The sequence below is a fragment of the Phyllobates terribilis genome, unplaced genomic scaffold (assembly GCF_046119375.1).
Source record: "Phyllobates terribilis strain yellow unplaced genomic scaffold, ASM4611937v1 Scaffold_2__4_contigs__length_985480577, whole genome shotgun sequence".
In the NCBI taxonomy this organism is placed as follows: Eukaryota; Metazoa; Chordata; class Amphibia; order Anura; family Dendrobatidae; genus Phyllobates; species Phyllobates terribilis.
The window spans coordinates 664,680,464-664,701,718 of record NW_027362762.1 but is presented as its reverse complement, the minus strand read 5'-3'; the positions used below and the strand labels follow the sequence as shown (position 1 = coordinate 664,701,718).

Genomic DNA, 21,255 nt, shown 5'->3' with positions numbered 1-21,255 from the left:
TGTAATTAGAGACAAGAACTAGTGATGAGCGAGTGAGCGTGTCCTTTCGGTGAGCACGGTCGTGTGCTCACCGAGTATTTGCGGCGTGCTTGAATGTTATGTTTGAGCCACTCCGTGTGCATGATTTGCGACTGTTTGACAGCGTTAATACATGTGAGGAATGCCTAAGAAACAAGCATTCCTCACACGTATTAAAGCTGTCAAACAGCCGCAAATCATGCACACGGAGTGACTCAAACATAACATTCGAGCACGCATTAGATACTCTGAAATCACCCGAGCATGCTCGTAAATCTCGAGTAACAAGCATGCTCGCTCATCACTTACAAGGACCTTAAGCATAAAGGAATGAGGTGAAGTAGGGGGTGTGAGCAAGGAGTAATGGTGGTGATCAGAGTTAAAATAGCATCTTTCTTGTGGTAGCAGGCGCCATGGTGTGGGGCAGGGATAAAGTGTTAGGAAAGTGGGACGTGGAAAAACAAGTCATTGTAAGATTAACTATGGCATGGGGAGTTAATGGGGTTAAAGGTGAGGACACTTTGGACAGCACATTTTTTTCTGTCACTGTGGGTTCACTTAGCACATTAGTATGTAGCTTCAGACTTTTCAAGTTGCGGTAACCTTATGAGCGTACCACTGAGGTGTGTGTTTGGTCAGGTTCTTCACCCTCTGGAAGCCGGCTCCTCCCTCCAGAGAAGTCATATTTCTTTCTTGAGTTTCAGTTGATAGACCACATCCAGCATGAGCACTGTCAATTATGGCACTTGGGTGAAGATCTCAGGCTTTTAAGATAAGTCACCTTTCTCTCTAATTTTGATGCAGGAAAAATATATTTGTACCATGTTAGCCAGTAGATGGAAAAATATTAAAATTTGAGAGTCCTCAGTGGTTGATACCGTATAATGGCTAACTGAAAAGATGGAAAAAAAGAAAGCTTTTGAGACTACTAAGCTCTCTTCATCACGCATAGTAGAAGACAAAATCTGAAAAGTCACATATTTATACTGCACTATTCCTATGTCCTGCTGTGTATAAATATGTGACTTTTCAGATATTATGTTATACTATGTCTGATGAAAAGACCTGAGTAGTTTCAAAAGCTTGCTTTTTTCCATCTTTTTAGTTAGCCATTATAAAGTTTCAACCACTGAGGACTCTCAAATTTTAATATTTTTCCATCTCCCCAAAACATTTCCACATTCTGCAAAAGCATGATCCAGTGATAGTTCTAGACCTGAATCTAGACTTGACATTGTAGATTGGGTGTTACTGTAAGTGAAAGAGAACACTCAAAGGAGCAGTTCACTAGTTTAGTATAATTTATAAAGCGCTTATTACAAAGCATAGGAGCCCTTCAACACCTCACGAGAAGACCACAAGCTGTGTGAGATTATAAAACTACAAGAGGACAGGACACCTAGTACAGCCAAGTCTGGTGAGAAGATATCAAGCTTGCACTGAAGATACGCTGAACTGTAGAAAAAGGACATGGACCGCACATCCAAAAATCATACGTTGATCTAAGGTCGCTAGGCAAAAGTTTACAAAACTGAAACTGAGGTTCTTAAGTTTAAAATTCTGATCAGACTGTATGAAGCCCACTGCCACATCATGGCAAACCTCTCAGTGGGTCCCTAACCTTGTATAGCCTTAAAGGAGTGTCACCGTGTGCCAACCATCGCTACAGCGACAATCCACCAGCAGGGTGGGTGGCATGGTTCCTTTCAGCAGCCATCCTGCAAGACTGAGTCTCCCTGACTCAGCTTCTCAGCATGGGTGCTGTGAGGCACAAGGTCGTCTGCTCTGCTGGGGCATCGTTGCAGTAACGGTGGTTTGCGCACGGCGCTGAACCTCTTTGGCCAAGGACCCACTGAGAGGTTCACCGTGACGTAGTAGTGGGCTTCATACAGTCTGATCAGAATGTTAAGCTAAGAACCTCATGTTCAGTTTTGTTAATTTTTGCCTAGCGGCAGTAGATCAATGCATGATTTTTGGATGTGCGGTCCATTTCTTTTTTTCTAAAGTTCTGGCATTTACACTGAAGATATATTCTGAAACTCAATATAAAGACAAAAAGCCGGCATCTCCGATAAAATCTTGGCAGCTTTATTACACTTTCATTAAAATCGGGTCACAAACAGGACAGAGTTCTGGTGTTGACGCGATTTGACTTGAACAGTCTTAATCACAACATGAAACAATGATTAAGACTGTTCAAGTCAAAACGTCTCAACACCAGAACACTGTCCTGTTTGTGACCTGATTTTAATGAAAGTGTAATAAAGCTGCCAAGATTTTATCGGAGATGTTGGCTTTTTGTCTTTATAATGGATTTACTTGCCTTGGCCGAGGGGTTTGCTAGAGCTTTGAAACCTATGTAGTGGTGGATACCTACAACGGTGAGCTCACGGCCATTTTCTCACCATATTCTGAAACTGCTGACATTAGAAAAGCAGGGTTACACCTCATTTACGATATATTCTGAGAAAGCCTGCGAATGTTAGACTATATTAGAATACACTATGCCATTTGAAGACATACAGTAAAAAACGTATACTGTGCAGTATAATTTTTCTCTCTATTTTTTCCACTTATTGCCTCTGTATGACTAGGACATATTTATTTAGGCCTGTTAACAGTAAAGTAGAGCTGTCTTATTCCAATCCCTTCCTATTATAATGGGATTACCTTTCATCTAAGCTTGTCCCCTTACAACAGCAGACAATAGCTAGGAGATTTAAGCCCCCATAGACATTGGGTTGAGGATCTACGAACCCAGCCACCATATAATTTATATGGGGGCTTGCCAACACTTCCCCAACAGATGATGTCAGGAAACAGAAGGATCTGGAAGTTTGAATTCAAACGTCTGATATGTTGGTTCTCCGAGGAGACCGGCTGCTGTCAGAGGAGACCGGCTGTAGCTTTCTTTCATCTATCAATGTGAATGGGCAGCTTTAGCGCTGACTGCTGCTTAAGGACAACATTTGGTATATAATAGCTTAGTACTGTTGAAACAAAACAAAAACAAGCAAAGCTTTTCTTTTTTAAAGGATTTCCATGAATTTTAAGTTAAAAAAATGCAAATTTTTTATGGAAGTACGCTTTTGATGTAAGTCCCAAAAGCAATTCACTGATTCATTCTACAGTGTTGCTAAATATGTGTTCTTATCCAACTGTGGGTGGCTTTGTAGCAATTTGCCAATTAGGTAAGAAGTCTGCCAGTAAGATCAACCCTCCTAAGATCTGAGCTGTAAAGATCTATGGACTGCATGGACAATGATCTCTTGGAGGATCTGCCTCCAGAGCTTATTCTAAATGAAAGGGGGCGTTACCAGTGTGAGACATGTAATGTCTAACAGTCTGCTCTCCTGATTTACATGCTTCATGGATTTCTCTGGAATAAGACATAGGATTGTAGATGTCAAGGCATCATTTTATTCAACTCTCTATGACCTACATGCCCATATACACGGTTTAAGAGGGTTGATCCTACTGATAGATTCCTTTTTAAACCTTTTTGAATTTTTTTTTACTTATTTTTTATTTTCAAGATATATTTAGATAGACACAGTTTGAATTACTACCTTAACACCTTTACGACCTATGACGTATAGGTACGTCATTGGCCGCCTCCCCCTTTTTGGTGCGGACTCCTGCAATGAGCCCACACCTTTTTCGGCACATGACAGCTGATGAAATCAGCTGACATGTGCCCCTAGCAGCCGCAGGTGGAATCGTGATCCACCCGCGGTTTTTAACATGTTAAATGCCACTGTCAATCTCTTGACAGTGACATTTAACATGATCGCGCCAGAAGCACGTCATTAGCTCCACCCATCGGCGCCCCTGTCACATGATCGCAAGTCGCCGATAGGTTGGCATGACAACCTGGGGTCTGCAGTAGACCCCTGTGGTTGTCATTGTCAAATTGCTATGAGCGCTGCACCGTTGTTCGGCGCTCATAGCAGAGGGGCATTTTTGTTACACATAACAGGGCTGAAGCCCTGCTATGTGTAACACTAGCGATCAGAAGATCACAGCTTCAAGCCTCCTAAGGAGACTATTGAAGCATGTAAAAAGTAAAACAACATTTTTAAAAAAAAATCTAAAAAAAATATATAACTTCAAATCACCCCCCTTTTGTCCCATTCAAAATAAAAGAATAAATCAAAAATACACATATGTGGTATTGCCGCTTTCAGAAACGCCCGAGCTATTAAAATATAAAAAGAATTAATCCGATCGGTAAACGACGTAATGAGAAAAAAAATCAAAACGCCAGGATTACTTTTTTGGTCACCGTAACATTGCAATAAAATGCAGTAACGGGTGATCAAAACATCATATGTACCCCAAAATGGTATCAATAAAAATGTCAGCTCGGCGCGCAAAAAATAAGCCCTCACCCGGCCCCAGATCCCGAAAAATGTAGACTTTATGGGTCTTGGAAAATGGCGCCATTTTTTTTCCACAAAGTTTGGATTTTTTTTTCACCATTTAAATAAAAAACAACCTACATATGTTTGGTATCTACAAACTTTTAACGACCTTGAGAATCATAATGGCAGGTCAGTTTTAGCATTTTGTGAACATGGTATAAAAAAAATAATAAAATCATTGTGGAATTGCACTTTTTTGGCAATTTCACCGCACTTGGAATTTTTTTTTCCATTTTCCAGTACACTATATGGTAAAATCAATGGTGTCGTTAAAAAGCACAACTCATCCCGCAAAAAACAGGCCCTCACACGGCCATATTGATTGAAAAATAAAAAAAGTTATGGATCTGGGATGAAGGAGAGGAAAAAACGAAAATGCAAAAACCCAATGTGGAAAAGGGGTTAATTTAGCACTAGAGAAGCATATTACATTGACAAGCACAACATTTATGTAATGACAAAATTAAAAATACACAGACAGTAAGAGGAATCATAATTTGGCTTTATTTCGTATTGCTTACCTGCACGGATCATGGTAGTATTGCATTCATTAGAAATCATTCGCTTACATATATTTATAAATAAAATAAAAAATCTAGGTCAAGCAGATCAATGTAACATGCAGATATAAGAATCAATAATTGTTTGCAGGGGTCTCACAACTGCATGAGTTAGGTCAGATTTCAGCCCTTCGCTCACGTAACAATTGTGTACAGCAAAGCAACATTTGTGAGCTTCTATTCTCCAGGACTGTCTACATGGGCACCCCAGCAGAGGTTACAAGAAGGCAAATATCACATGCATAGCATGGAACTTCTTCAGCACCCTAAAGCCAAATCAAGTGCTACTGATTCACATTATAAGAATATGGCTTTTGCTGGAGACATAATTAGAAATCACTGAGTGGCAGAGCAGGTTATATATTAACTAACAACCACGATCATCTACATCTAAAATACACACTTAAAACTGTTGTGTTTGGAAGGAAAAAAAGATCACAAGCCTGAGATTATAATATCAGGGATAAAAGCTAAGATTATTGTGTTTGCATTATAAACTCACAGTGTTATATAGAATTGTGTGTACAGTAGGGTCACTTAGGGCCAGAAAGGCGGTTGACCTCCTGTGTGATCTAAAAGGAAAAGCCAACATGCACCTGTAAATGTTTCCCCTGTAGATTGTAAACTCCAAGATATTCTGTGCGCCATCAAGCACAATGCACATCTTAAAGGAACACAAAACACAGAAAATGCACAAAAAAATAAAAACAAAAAGTCCCAGCGCTTCCTTTCTTAATCTCAGCCTTTACTCATCTCTTATTTTGTATTGTATTACATTTAAAACTGAGAAATATAAAGCGAAATCTTGTCTGTGTCTGGTCTTCTCACAATCCGGTGTCTGGCTGTAAGACAACTGACTGTAGCAGAAGAACAGCATATAGCAGTAGGACAACAAATACCCCTCCCTTTGGCTAAGGAGGCAGGCTTTAGGCTCAAATGGAACGAATCATCAGGGGATTATTAAAGGGAATCTGTCAGCAGGTTTTTGCTATGTAATGTCAGCTGTTGATCAGTGCTGAACGCATGGTTAGACTAGCAGGCATGAGGCCAGTTGTCCTCTAGCAATAATCTCCAGCTGATAAAACACTGATTGTATTGAAACAGCAAAATAAAGCCCAATAAGTGACACATCCCTAGAATCATGGCAAAAATCTGCTGATAGATTCCCTTTAATACCTTTATGATCCGCAGGATTTCTACAAGTCCTGAAAGAAAGTGCTGCAGACTTACAAACAGTGAAGCAACTAAGTTTCTTGTTTCATATAGTCATTCCTTTCTCGGTTAGTGTTCCTTTAAGTTCTATTGCTTTGCATATCTTTTTTTACCTTCTCGTATGGCTTCCATAAATGTTCCCCTTGTTTTTTTTTACATTTTGTTGTGTGTGTAGTCTCTTGACAGCATATATAGTGGTATACATACAGAATGAGCGACTGGTCCTGACCTTGGACCTATAACCAAGGTGATGAAAGTACAGCATTGCCAACCTGGGCCAAATACATGCTATTTAATTTCATAGCATAAAATGGCCAGTATTCCTTTACGGGTCTGCTCATAGACAAACATCAAAAAAATCAAGCATGAAAAAGAAAAGAGGTACCATGAAGAATTAAGGCAGCAGTATTGCCAGGGCTCACAGGAGGTATTTGCTTTAAAGTGTAAAAAGGTGAACTATAACCAACATGTGCAAAAGCCTTCCATGTTCAGCAGTCTCAACATCTACAGATACTCTACCTTCTGAAATACATAGGGCCAATGCAGCCACTAAGAAGATGATCTCTAATAATCATAAATTATTCTGTATTATCAAAGGAATACTATAAGAAACCTCCCTGAAAGTTCACAGAGACCGCTCTCTGTGCGGTAGACTTCAATTTCAACAACGGTTCCTTTATAAACACAGGGTTCCCATTGTAGCCACTTAAAAGTTCAATGCCAATGGCAAACTACTGCATGAAAGACCTATATAAAGTGATCTCACATAAAATCTGAGAGAAATATTACATTTAATGTAATAGGTGCAGACCTAGCGGCATGCACTTTTGAGCTCACCTAAATCATATATTTTGTTGAACGAGTTAGGTGATATTTCTTAAAGAGTAACTGTTGTTTTAATCTTTATTCAATAATACATTTGAAAATGAGCAACTTTTTAATATATCTTATCAGAGAAATCGGCTTCGTTCTCCTCCTGGATTAATTGGTTCACTCCCAATTCATGGATAAAATCTGTATTCAGTTAAAGGGGTTGCCAGTCTAATTTTATGAGTCTGTAGTCACTCTGTGTAACTAAAGACTTATGATTCCCCCAGTGTACGCTTTGTGTGCTGTGAGAATCCGCCGGTCTCTGAGCCGGGACCGGCAGGTATGTATGTGGTATACGTACTGCTGGGCAGAACCCGTCTAGTGAGCGAAGCCTCGCTCCATACACTTGTATTGAGTGAGGCCGCGCCCAATAGACGGCCACGTCACTAGACTGGGCGCGGCCTTGCTCTATACAAGTGTATGGAGTGAGGCTTCGCAAACTAGACGGGTTCTGCGTGGGAGTATGAATAACACATACATACCTGCCGGTCGCAGCTCAGAAACCAGCCAATTCCTGCAGCGCACAGTACGTGGGGGGGGATTCACAAGTCTGCAGTCACACAGATTGACTGCAGACTTATCAATTTAGACCGAACAAAAGGGGTTGTCCAGCCACTCTGTGTGATTGCAGACTTATGAATCCCCCCAGCGCAGGCACTGTGGCTGCGGGGATTCGCCGGTATGAGACCTGGTAACGGAAAGTATGTATGTGTTATACATACCCCGGGCAGTGGGCACAGCCTCGCTCTCCATACACTTGTATTGAACGAGGCCACAGCTTCTAGTTGGAAGCGCCCACTGGCCGTCCACGTCACTAGACGGGGCGTGGCCTCGGAGAGCGAGACTGGGGGTATGTATAAAACATACATACCCTCCGGTCCTGGGTCTCATACTGGCGACTCCCCGCAGTGCACAGTGCCTGCACTGGTGGGATTCATAAGTCTGCAGTCACACAGAGCGACTGCAGACTTATCACTTTTCACCAGACAACCTCTTTAAAACAGATTTTCACATTACTGAGATAAGAGATGGCAGTTGCACAGCTGATGCTTGTAAAATTCTTTGGAACTGCTGCAAGTTCTCTTGATCCATATCAGCACCAACTGCCATCTCCTATCTCAGCAATGTGAAAATCTGTCTTAACTGAATACAGTTTTCAGTTTCACTGAATACAGATATTACCCATGCATTGAGAATTTTCAGAATGAATGATCAGTCCAGGAGGAGAAAGAAGAAGATTTCTCTGATAAGATATGCTACAAAGTTTCTTATTTTCATGTGTACTAATGATTTATGAAAAGAAAATTACAACAACAGTTACTCTTTAACTTTTTATACTGTCACTGGAATATTAGAATTCCATTCCTGGAGCCTGGCATTGCAATATGAACAAGATGGTTCCAACACAAGGATGTGACCACATGCAAACACATGAAACAGATATGATATACTGTAGATGTAGAAACAAGCAGACAAATGAGGCTGGTGTTTTTCGTTCTGTCTTGAGATTTCACAGATGAATTGTCTAATTTCAAGCATCAGTATCTGAAAAAAAATGATACGATATATCATCAGTACATGTACTCACACTATATGTTCTATGCTATGTACTTTTTTCCAGGGCCGGAGTGATCTTAAAGGAGTTAAATTCTGTAAATGTCTGAAGGTGGGGATAGTGAAGCCGGTGCTGCTTAGGCGTAAGGCTCACTTGACATAACAACCTCACATGAGCCCCGGGAACGTGAGTGCCAACACCGCTGGAATGGCATCGACACAGGAAGTAAGTATAGGTGTTTTTATTTTATCGAGGCCAAGCACTCACATTGAGAAGGGGTTGTTCTAGTTGTGGACAACCCCTTTAATGGCATTAGAGACATTTATACAGAAATTAAAGTGTAACCGTCATTTTAATTTTTATTTCATGAACCAATTATACATGTGAAAATAAGAGACTTTATAATATATCTAAATCAGAGGAACCTGCTTCTTTCGCTGCCAGGACTGATAATTCATTCTCAAGTTTGTGAATTCCTGCGTAAAATATGTATCCGGTGAAGATGGATTTTTACATTACTGAGAAAGGAGATGGCAACTGATACTGATGAGATTCTATTTAGAGGGTAGGGAGAAGGAAGACAAGGGAGCAGGAGACAGAGCTTCTCCCGCCACTTCCCTTCCCCATGTACATAGAATCTTATCAGTAGCAGCTGTCATCTCCTATCTCACTGAAGACAGATTTTACCACTGAATTGAGAAATCTGAAAATGAATGATCAGCCCAGCAAGAGAAAGAAGCAGATTTCTCTGATAAGATATATTACAAAGTTTTTTTATTATCATGTGTACTATTCATTTATGAAATAAAAATTAAAATGACGGTTACTCTTTAAATAACACTTTTTTTTTCTAACTAAATATCTTTTCACTTTTCTTGACCAGATGAGCAAATAATATTCCCATAAAGTGACTGATTTGTATGGCAATATAATAATTTAATAGAACTCCAAATGATGACTAAATGGTTCTTGCATAACACTGCTTCAGTAAGTCTGATCTCGCATAGGACTGACTTTCTTCTCTATGAAGGAGGTCTTACAGCCTTTACAGATTAATGGCCGTGCCTGTAATTCTGAACGGGGTTGCTGTCTGCTACTTTTATACTGATGACCTATCCTATGTTGGCGGTCAGATGTAAACCATGTACAGAGTGGAACAGCACCGTTACGTAGTGGCTGCTCCTGGGTGCTGCAGATCAGTTCCTATTCTCCTTAAATTTGCTCTTTTTTTCAACCCTTCTTTCCCTCCAATGCAGCCAAAGTGTTACTGCTACAGCTGGTGATTGGCCACAGCACTCACATGTCCGTCCATACCAAAATGGATCCAAGCAGCATTGGAATGAAGCTGGTTGAGCTCGAAGATTAGTATTAATTATTTTTACTATTTTACGGCAGGAGTTTTCTTTTTAGTTTTCAGTGGCTAGACTTTTTTAAATGCCGCAATTTGTCTATCGTTTTCTTTTTTAATGGCTTGCTGACCTTAAAGGGGTTGTCCGGTGGGAAAAAGTTATCACCTATCCACTGGACAGGTGATAACTTATGATCGGTGATGGTCTGACAATTGGGACAAGACTTGATTGACAGAATAGGATTTTATTTACCCTAACGGAGCACTTTTGTCCTCGTTATAAAATGGGGCAGCAGGTCAGATGCCTGACCACCGCTCCATTCATTCTGTATGGGGCATCCGGAAACAGACGAGTGCAGCACTTCGAAAGCCCCATAGGGAATGAATTCAGTATATGTATTGCTGCTCCATTCTAGCAAGGATAAAAGTCCCCCATCCTGCTGGCTGGTGCAGGTCCCAGTGGTTAGACTTCCACCAATCAATATGTTATCAACTTAGGTGATAAAGTTTTTACCGGACAACCCCTTTAAGTTGTAAGAAATCTATGTTTGAGCGGTAGTCTGTAATTTATTTCTTATTGGATTTACACCATCTGGCTATTTTCTCATTAGAACATTTTACCTGTAGTAGTTGGGTTTAAATGGTCCATTTTTGTTCAGTCCAAGATATTTGGCTTGGTCATCAGATAACTCCGTTAGATGGGCATCAAAAGATGGCAGATGCAAACTGGCAACATACTCATCTAGAGAGAAGAAAGTGTTGTGATGAGAAGTGGCGAAAATATGGAGAAGTACAAAAAAGGAAGAAGTGCTATCACATTGTCCATTATAACGGGTTTGTGAATTTCTCTTTGCAGTCAGAGAGGATTCTAGACAATTTATTGGTAAGTATCATCACCCCATAAAAGTATAAAAAGCTGTAATCTCTCCAATGTATAACATGTGTCTAGTATTCCATAACTTACCCATTTTCTTAGGTAGCAGGTACACATCCTGCTTGTATCTGCCTTCAGGGGCGTTATACAGCTCAATTATTGCTAATGCCTATGGAGAAAGGAGATATCTTAACAACTCATGCAGTAAATTCACATTCCTGGTAAAATGGGCAGGTTGGCATTACTTAAGTGTGGCTGAGGTTTGGAGAAATGGAGCTCATGTTTTTCAAGACAATTTAAAGGGGACTTCCAATTACAGCATTTAAAGACCTGTCAGATCACCAAAAAGGTTACAATTGTAGGGGTTGTGGGCTGCTTGAGATGTCAGTACAATATACCACTAGCTCTCATGTTCTGGTAAATCAGTATGAGTGCCCTCCCATTACTATATTCTTGCTTCAAATTTTATGCAGCAAGACAAAAGACCATGTCCATGCATCAAGGAAGGCAGGGAATTTTCTGGAAGAATGGATTACGGAGGTGCTATTACTATGCCTACAAAAATCATGCTGGAACAATAGCCCATGAAATGAGAATAGACACAAGATTTCCTCTACACAAATCATATTATTATTATAATTAAGTGTCATCAACTTCCAGGTATCAAACATTTAGAATACAAAAAGGATTTAAATGGGAGCATATCAGTCATTTCATAGTAATGTGGAGAAGCTGAAAAAACAATGGTGCAATAGTGTCATACCGGCTCTGGCATACCAAGGTAAGGAGGCTTATTCGATGTGCAATGCTCCTCTGGGAAAGTAAATATGCAAAGTGCCTCTTCAGAGAATGAAGTTATTATTTATGGATAGGATAGGGAATAGCTTAGCGATCACTGTGTGTCCACTGCATGTCTAATCGCTGGATGCAGTGGAGGCATGCATTTGTGTCCTTCGCTCCATTTATTGTCTCTGAGGCTGCCAAGTGCTGTGCTTGGCAACTTCTGTCAGTTCCATAGACAATGAATGGAGCGCAGGACACGTATGCTCACCTCCACTCCACTCAGGACGTGGCTGCAGAGCTAAGTTCTCGGGATCATGGGGGGCCCAGAGGTCAAACACACTGCGATCAGCAAGTTATTCTCTGTCCCATGGATGGCGGAAAGTTCATTTTTTTAGGGACTAACCCTTTAAATACACTAACTTATGTATAATTAAACAACAGCAAAAATAATACATTTTTTTCTTGCATACATCAAACCATTAAACAGCCACTTTAATGAAAAAAATTGCAAAGTATGAATATTGAAATGCAGAGGCATAAAAAGAAAAACAAAACTAGCTAGTCATCAAAAAAGCAGTTGTATGCCTGCACCCCCAATCTGATTGTCTTTCACACTCTGCTTTTATACATTGTGTAATTATTTCCCTCTTCAATCTCCTCCTTGCCTTCCTTTAGGCTGCGTGCCCACTACGCGTTTTTCAAGTGTTCTTGCCGCGTAATTTCCGCTGCGAAAACGCTTAAAAAACGCTTAGTAATACGTGTCCCATGGTCCCCAATGATAATCCGCATGTGCTGTGCACATGCTGCGGAAATTTCCGCTGCGGATTATCATTGCGGAAAAATCCGCAGCATGTCCATTATTTTTGCGGATACGTGGCGTAATCGCCGGCATTGACTTGCATTGAATCGCTTAACATCCGCATGACTACATGTGCACATGCGGATATTAAGCGATTCAATGTGCGGATGGTACCCGGGTCTTGAGAAGAGGAGACTCTCATCCAGACCCGGGTACTATAGTACCTGTAAAAAAAGGAATTTAAAATAAAAAATATACATTATGCTCACCTTCTGATGGCCCCCGGTCTCCTGTACGGTGCATCCTGACTCCCTGGCGGCTCGCAGTGGTGTAAAAGGACTGCTGAAATCGGCGGTCACGTGACCTGTCACATAACTAAATGATGTCATGAAAGGTCCTTTTACACCACCGCGAGCCGCCGTACCGTACAGGAGACCAGGGGCCATCAGAAGGTGAGTATAATGTTTTTTGTTTTTTTTTACCATTTTTATTCTTTTTTTAACTATTAACTTGGTCACACTATATAAATCCATGGATTTATATAGTGTGACCAAGTTGTCAAGCACTTTTCCAAGTGATGCTAAAATCGCTTGGAAAAGCGCTTGACAACCCACATGGGGAAATGCATGCAAAAACGCTTGACAAACGCTTCTACCTGGCAGGAAAAACGCATGTAAAATCTGCATGCGTTTTTCCTGCCAGAGAGATGCAGAAAAAATCTGGAGCATTTTTGCTTCGTAGGCACGAGGCCTCAGACTCCATCTTGATTCCCAGATTTCACATTGCATTATTCCATTATGCTCTACTATAAATCTCATGATGATTATCAGTAAGGCATCACACAGGCAGTTAAGGCCAGCGCTATCACGGTCCGTTGGAGGGAGGGACACTATGATTATATTCCCTCTATTCATTTCCCTCTTATATTCCAGAGGCTTAGCTTATCTGTGATCTACCTCATTATGCCTGTGTGACGAGAGCTGTCTAATCATCAGCAGTAACAATGATAGTAGTGTACGCCCCACCCCTGTTGAGGAAGTGTGTGGTGCATTTTAGGCTATGTTCACTTTTTTGATAACTGATTGCTGCTGGATCCATTCTAACTTATGATTACTGGACATGTGAACATAGCCTTACACAGATTCATTAAACAGGCAATTCTGGTGACTGAGATAGTAACCCCCTTCAGAGAACATAAAGCCATGTAATTCACATATCACCATGTGATTACAAAACATAACTGAGTGGAAGGAGTCCATTAATTTAAGCTAGAAAGGAAGAATTAAAAAAGAGAATACCTACTAAATTATATATTGGGGAACTACTTATAAAATGAATTAAAGAAAATCACTGCCTTTACCAGCCCTGGTTATTTAGGGGCTAGAAAACCATAATTGCGGCAATTTCAAGGCAGCTGCCATAAGGGGGGACGAGCTGCTTTTCCAAAGAGGAAACATGCTCACATAAGCAAACTCCCATTACAGATCAGACATGCTGCTCATATATGCTAAAATATTAGATTTAAGGTACATGGAAAAGGAATCCCTTTTAATAGTTTTAATTCAATTCTTACTAGTGTTATCAATGTACATAAACTGCAGATAACAATCCCAACCTGTGTTCTGGCAGACTCACAGATCACTATTCTAGTATAAGCCACTGTTCACAACGATTTTATGTGTGTATATGTGAGTGCAGTGATGTGGTAGGGAATTAGGCCATGCAATTATCTTATAGGCAATACAGTGGTCGCAATGATGTACAACCATTAATTCAAATAGGTGTATATAAAAAAAATTTGACTATGAAAACATCTAATCAGATTCTGACAACTTACCTCTGTTGTTGCAGTTATTGAAAGTACAAAGGTTGGAATGGTTGAACAACTCAGATTGAGGAGACGACCCTGCAACACATATTAAAGTTGCACATAAGTGTGAAAACAACACGCCAGAATTGAACGTGAACAATTTCTTGACATTATGTTCATATATTACTGACATTCTCGGCAATCCTTTTTTTGCTGATTATTTGTTGCCAATTTATTGCCAGTGACCCGGAAGTGGCTTTTACAATGTAAGTCTATGGAGTGTCAGAACGAGGCTCCATATGTTTTCAATGTAAAAGAGACTTCCGGGTCAAGTATAGAGCATGGAGTGCGCCGGCTAAATGCAATTATGGTTGCATCATTGAGAAGAGGAGAAGAACAACATTGGACACTGGTGAAAGCAGAGGTAGGTGAGAATATTAACACACTCACACTACATTACATGAATAGAATAATTAATGGAAGTGCTTCTTTAAAGGGGTCGTCCAATACTGGTGAACCCCAGATTAAGCACTTCAGGGTCCTATTTAAAATAAAAACAGTGGATACTAACTTCCTGCAGTGTCACTTCCGATAATGTCGTCATCATCGCTATTCCTGATGAATCACGTCATAGTGTTGTGTCATGGGTCGGCTGCAGCCAATCAGTGGCTGCTGATCAGTTGCATCCTTTACTATTTGTCAGAGAGGAAATCCGCTGTGATGAAATATTGAGACCGCCAATTGGCTGCAACAGATCTGTGATACAACAATCTTATGTGACCCGCCAGGAATAGCAATGACAGCATCACTGGATCGGTGCCACAGCAGGAGGGGAGTATGCATGCAAGTCTCATACAACAATATTATAGGACCACTGAACCTAAATAGTAATAAAAAGAAGACAGTAAAATAATTTCCCACTGTATTTGTTATTCTGTAAGCCTTATACAATGCATACTATGAACTGGGCATGAGATACTGGTTATGTGCAGAAAACAGGATTACGGCTCATACTCATATGCTAGGAAAACGGACGAGTGCAATCCAATAAAAAATCGGATTGCACTTGGACCAATGTTAATTAATGAGTAACATCTCATTTGCAATTTTTTTCTCAGCTGAAATCGGACTGAGAAAAAAATTGCAGCATGCTGCGTATTGCCGAGTGTCTCGGACGAAACTCGCCAATGCAAGTCAATGGGTGAGTGAAAAAAAAAATTGCACGGCATTCGGACCATGCGAGTGCCATCCGATTTCCTCGCACCCATCTCCTTGAAACCCGACAATTAATCAGCTCTGTACAGTAAAATCACAGCTGTACCCGACAAAATTAGAATAGAGAGAATAGCTATACACACATAGAATAGTTAGATAGAAAGATGAAAGTGACATATATAATTAGTACAGTGATAGTGTTGGTTACTGTACATGTCATTTAGTGTTAAATTAAAGATTTTTAAAAGAAAAATGGTGTGGGGTTCCCCGTAATTTTACACTGACTCCTTTAATAGTTCTTAATTAAACCCTGCTTACCATTACGCCCATTCCTCTGAATCCCATGTCACCTGTAATACAAATAAAATAATAAACCAACCTCATCCTCACCTTTCCGACGTGAAGAACATTTTCCCGTGACCTCTGCTACATCTAGATGGCAGGCTGCATAGTAGCTGAATGCAACCATTCAGGCTGCCATCCTGAAGGGACACTGAGGAGCGCATGCTTGCATACTCGCAGTGCCGTCATCAAGTTGAAAGGGGGTTCATGTCACATGAACTTTGTTCACCTCATTGACGTCAGCGCGACCGTGGGAAAGTTCTCACCGCGCTGACGTCATTTGCTGGCTCCGTGAGCGTGAGAACTTTCCCACGCTCGCGCTGACATCAATGAGGTGAATGGAGTTCACATGACATGAACCCTGCTCAACTTGATGACGGCACTGCGAGTCATTGACGAGCGCAAGCATGCGCTCCTCAGTGTCCCTGCAGGATGGTAGCCTGAATGGTCGCATCCAGCTACTATCCAGCCTGCCATTTAGATGTAGCTGGATTATGGATTCTGGAAATGGATTATGTTCTTCACATCAGAAAGGTGAGGATGAGGTTGGTTTATTATTTTATTTTTATTACAGGTGACATGGGATTCAGAGGAATGGGCGTAATGGTAAGTAGGGTTTAATTTAGAACTACTAAAGGAGTCAGTGTTTATTTCAAATAAAACATTTCGTTCTGGGTGTGGGTGTTTTTTGTTAACATTTTGCTTTCACTATGCTACGGGGTTAATAATGGAGGTGTCTTATAGACGCCTCTCCATTACTAACCTGGTCTTGATGTCAGCTGGCATTATAAGCTGACATCAACACCAGCCCTATAACCCCACAGCCACCCCTACAGGGCAATGGGCAGAGCGGAGGCTAAGTGCCAGAATTGGCGCATTTTATGAATGCGCCATTTCTGGGGCAGCTGAGGGCTGGTGTTTGTAGTCTGGGAGGGGCCAATATTCATGGCCCCTTCCTAGGCTATTAATATCAGCCCCCAGCTGTCTACCTAGCCTTTGCTGGCTGTTAAAATAGGGGGACCCCATGTCAATTTTTTTGGGGGTCCCCAATTTTAATAGCCAGTAAAGTATACAGCTCAGAGCTGATATTAACAGCCTGGGAAGGTCCATGTATTACCCCCTTCCCAGGCTACACACATCTGCCCACAGCTGTCTGCTTAACCTCTGCTAGAGAATAAATTACGGGGGACCCCATGCCATTTTTTTTTAAATTCTTTACTTTAACAATAAATTACATGTACAGTAAGCAACACATGAAAAACACAGAATATATATCTCACTCACATATTTATATCTATGTATATATATATATGAATTTGTGTATGTATCTATCAATCTGTATCTATCTATCTATATACATACACATATTTATATATGTAGTGAAGAATATTTGACCTAGACAATTCCCCTATGTAAAAGCCTATGTTAAAATCAGATTGCATAGGGATGTGACACGGATGCAACGTGAGAAAATCGCATAGCACTCGTCCAGATATCGGAACTTTTTTTTCTCACATATGGGTATGAGCCCTTAGACTGTGAAATCTGATATATAAAAAGAAACTAAAACAGGACACAGTCTTCTACCACTGTGGCAACACATAAGTAGTGAGGTGAGAGCTATAAAACCTGTATTCTGTGTCGACACATTTTGAAAATGAATGATTTTGGCAAAGAAAGAAGCAGATTTCTCTAATAAGATATATTACAATGTTTCTTATTTTCATGCGTACTATTGCTTTATGGGGAAAAAACAGTAAAATGGTGGTTACTCTTTAAAGATGATGCTAAATAGCCCCACACTGATTGGCTTGACAAGAAGCTTTTCTTTTGGATATCAATGCCTAGGAAAGTTTATTTCACATAATACAAAGGCCAGGAGGCCCTGAAAGATCTTGCCAGATAATATTATTGCTGTAGAATATCTATTAATGTAGAATATATCTGACTGAGCTGTTTCTGTAGTGTCCATAAACCTTCATGGAGCTCCCAAACTTCAATGAAGGACCCAGCAGAAGGAACTTGGTAAGTCATAAATATTAACTCATGGAAACCTCCTATAAACTGGACAAAGTGCTTACCTCAGCCAGCAGAACTATCCGTTTTCCATCTGGCCAGATGACATGATCGACCTGAGATCGGATACGTTCCCATGTAAGCTCAGGAGTGCGTAGGCTGGTCTGAAAAGAAAGTTAAAATGAGGCAGCAAAACTCTTTACAGTGTATTATTACTTTAAATTTTAAGGCACTTTAGCGTTAAAGGGAACCAGTCATGTTCCCAAATGCTATTAAAGGGGTTGTCCGGGACTTTTATATTGATGGCCTATCCTTAGGATAGGTTATCAATTCCTGATCAGCGGAGGTGCGTCACTCGACACCTTCGCCGATCAGCTGTTCGCCGTGCTGGCGGCATCAGGTGGGCCAAGTGTCAGAGCTGCACAGCACCGCTCCGTTAACAGAACAGTGGCCAAGGCCAGATACTGCAGATCCACTCCCTATTCCAGTCAATAGGGGCGGATGTGCAGTACCCAGCTGCAGCACTATGCAGTTGATGGAGCTGTGTTGTGGAGCTCCGCAACTCAGCACACCTGGCCGGCACCTGGAACAGCTGATAAGTGGGGGTGCTGGGTGTCAGATATTGATTTCCTATCCTAATTTCATGCCATCAATATAAAAGTCCAGGAACATCCCTCTAACCTGCAAATAAAGAGATAATCTGCAAGATAATAGCATCACAATGCTGTCCAGCCACCTTCCTGAATGGAAGAAAATTAACTTTGTTTTTCCCGGAGCCGCCAGCTTTCAGACACAGAAAAATGCCTGGAATGGCTACAGCCATCGCTCAGTACACAGTGAGTGGTGGCTGTAAATCTTCCTTGGCACTTCAATTGAAAGCTTGCTCTGTTAAGCATCTGTGCAGAGCGAGCTGTCAATCTAAGTGCAGGGCCACACACAATACTGTGAGCGATGACTGTAGCCGCTCTGGCCATATCTGGATGACTGAGAGCCAGCAACTCCCAGGGGAAATATAGTTCATTTTCTCCCAGTAGCTGCACTTTCAAAGTAATATGTCAGCAGGTTTTTGCTATTTAATCTGAGAGCAGCATTATGCAGGGACAGAAAAACTGTCACTGTGTCACTTACTGGGCTGCTTGCTGTAGTTATGATAAACTCAGTGTTTTCTCAGCAGGAGATTATCACTAGAGGACTAGTAAATCTGCTGCCATGTAGTCCAAGCACACCACCATCCCTGATTGGCAGCTTTCTGTGTATTCCTACATGGACAGAAAGCTGCCAATCGGTGGTAGGAATGGGGTTATACAGAGCTCAGCATTCAGAGAACTGGTAGATCTACAGCAGGTAAAACCTTTGATTTTATAAAAAGGACACCAAGCAGTCACTCACACCAGTAAGTGATACATTGCTGGAATCAGGGTCTCGTCTCCTTCCTAACACTGCCTCAAAAGACATAGGAAAAACCTGCTGACAGATTCCCTCTTAGTAAGGCGGCCAGACAGCTTTGTAATGCTATTAAACTGTAGATTAACCCCATCTGCAGATTAATAGCGTTTGGGGACATGCAGGTGCCCTTTAAACTTCATTCACAATCTTCTTTTCTTTCACATTACTTGGAGATTTTTTTTTTTTTTTAAATGGCAACCAGATCAAAAAAAGGACTCACAGTTTTTGGAAGACTATATACCTAAACATTCAAGCCTGTGAAATATTAAAAGAAGGCTAATAGAGTAATTCATAATGATTGCTCCATATACACTCTTATTTGCAGCTTTTAATAGTAGTTATTCTGTATGTTAATTTATAATTAATATTGTAAAATTATATTAAATAACTATTACAATCAATGCTAAAAAATAATAATATTGTGCTTACTACATCAATCTCCGTGTTAGAGTGTCCCATATTACATACAATGCAACCATTCTTCATACGGTCAAGATGCTCCCGCATTACCACATTTTTGTTACCTATGGACCAAAGAAACATCACAATGTTTATTGGAAAATTTATGCTAATATTATACCTGAAAAACTGCAGATGAAAGTTGTCTATAACTTCAGGCTAAGTGCAGTTTGCATGTCTACTGGTTATGGGATTTCATGGTCTATAACTAAAAATCCCAGCTGCCATATACCTGGTTACCTGTACAAGTGATGACCACATCCACTTGTCTTATAACTTCATTGAGTTTCACCACACGAAAACCTTCCATGCTGCATTGGAGAGAAAAGTATTGTACTGAGACCACAGGCAGTGACAGCCCATGAACATAAAAAGGGCTATTAACACTCTACATACACTTAATTTATCGTATAAAGGGGTTGTCCAGTTAGAAAACCCGTTCTAGTTCGGGATCCTCATTTCTTGACCAGTTGGGTGAAGTTACAGAGAGCATCTCTCACTCTGGAGGAATAGTACTGTCCTGCAATTCATATGCAAGCCATGGGTTTGAATGGATCCTGTGTACTGCCCGAAGAAACTCTCCCATGAAGGTTTTTTCAATAAATGTGTGCGTATGTGCACGTAGTGTAGTGTGTGTGCTTTCTCCGATATCCAGTGATGTCACCGCTCTTCAGACTCTCTGGGTCCCACTAAGCCTATGGACCGTCAGAACAAGGCTCCACATTGTAAAAGAGACTTCCGACTCACGCATAGAGCAAGTCGGATAGTCTGAAGAGTGGTGACGTGACTGAGAAGAAGAGTGGAATGGCGCTGAATCCTGGAGAAGGTGGCAGTAGGGGAGTATATTAATACACACATACGTCTCGTGAAAAAAAAACTCCATGGGAGACCTTCTTTCATTGTCCCTTGTGGTGGGGCTGAATGAAAATGAACACTTAGGCCCTAATTAATCAAAGGATTTTCACCAAATTTTTGGCGTAAAACACTTTGATAGTTGCAAACTTTTTGTGCAATGCAAGTTTGCGCAAAATTTTTTGAAATTTTCGTTTCACAGCAGTTTTGCCCGGATCCTTCAAAATGGGTGCAGGTGGGGCGGGTGGAACGGTGAGATGTAGCATACCTTACGCCAGAAATCTTACTCCAGTCTCTGACAGGAGTAAAATTTGTGGAGAGGTGCACAAAGGCGTACAGCACTTTTCAGACGCGCCAGATTCATTAAGATACATGCACCTCTTAATGAGTCAAAAGCGTATGACACCAATACACCCACTCATGAAGATTGGTATGAACAACGCTGGTCTTGATGAGTCTGGATTTTACTGACAGGTTTGTGACCAGATTGTGGGGGCTTGTGAAGAAGCACTTTAAATGGTAATGTGTAGTACAGTGTTTTGATTTCTTGCCAGCTCACATAGACTTCAACATATAGACTGGACTATCAAAATGGCTTCAACTTTAGGTGTGCAATTTTTGCTCTTCGAAATTGTGGATTTAGTAGAAGCTTGAATCAAAAGCTATAACTAT

The 21,255-nt window shown here is 40.8% G+C and overlaps 1 protein-coding gene across 4 annotated transcripts in view; it reads right to left on the bottom strand.

The window, feature by feature from the left end:
* Positions 1–4,923: 4,923 nt before the first annotated feature.
* Positions 4,924–21,255, bottom strand: part of AHCYL1 (adenosylhomocysteinase like 1) — a 64,345-nt gene continuing 48,013 nt past the window's right edge. For 2 of the 4 annotated variants that reach the window (XM_073666835.1, XM_073666836.1), the window contains exons 11-17: positions 19,972–20,042; positions 19,702–19,796; positions 17,892–17,990; positions 14,281–14,349; positions 10,952–11,030; positions 10,609–10,729; positions 4,924–8,629 (exon numbers count right to left, since the gene is read on the bottom strand). In XM_073666835.1, the coding sequence (XP_073522936.1) occupies positions 8,623–8,629; positions 10,609–10,729; positions 10,952–11,030; positions 14,281–14,349; positions 17,892–17,990; positions 19,702–19,796; positions 19,972–20,042 (541 nt within the window). In that variant the 3' untranslated portion in view covers positions 4,924–8,622. Of the gene's footprint in view, positions 8,630–10,604; positions 10,730–10,951; positions 11,031–14,280; positions 14,350–17,891; positions 17,991–19,701; positions 19,797–19,971; positions 20,043–21,255 lie in introns of those variants that run through there. The other 2 variants (XM_073666837.1, XM_073666838.1) reach the window with 1 other exon arrangement.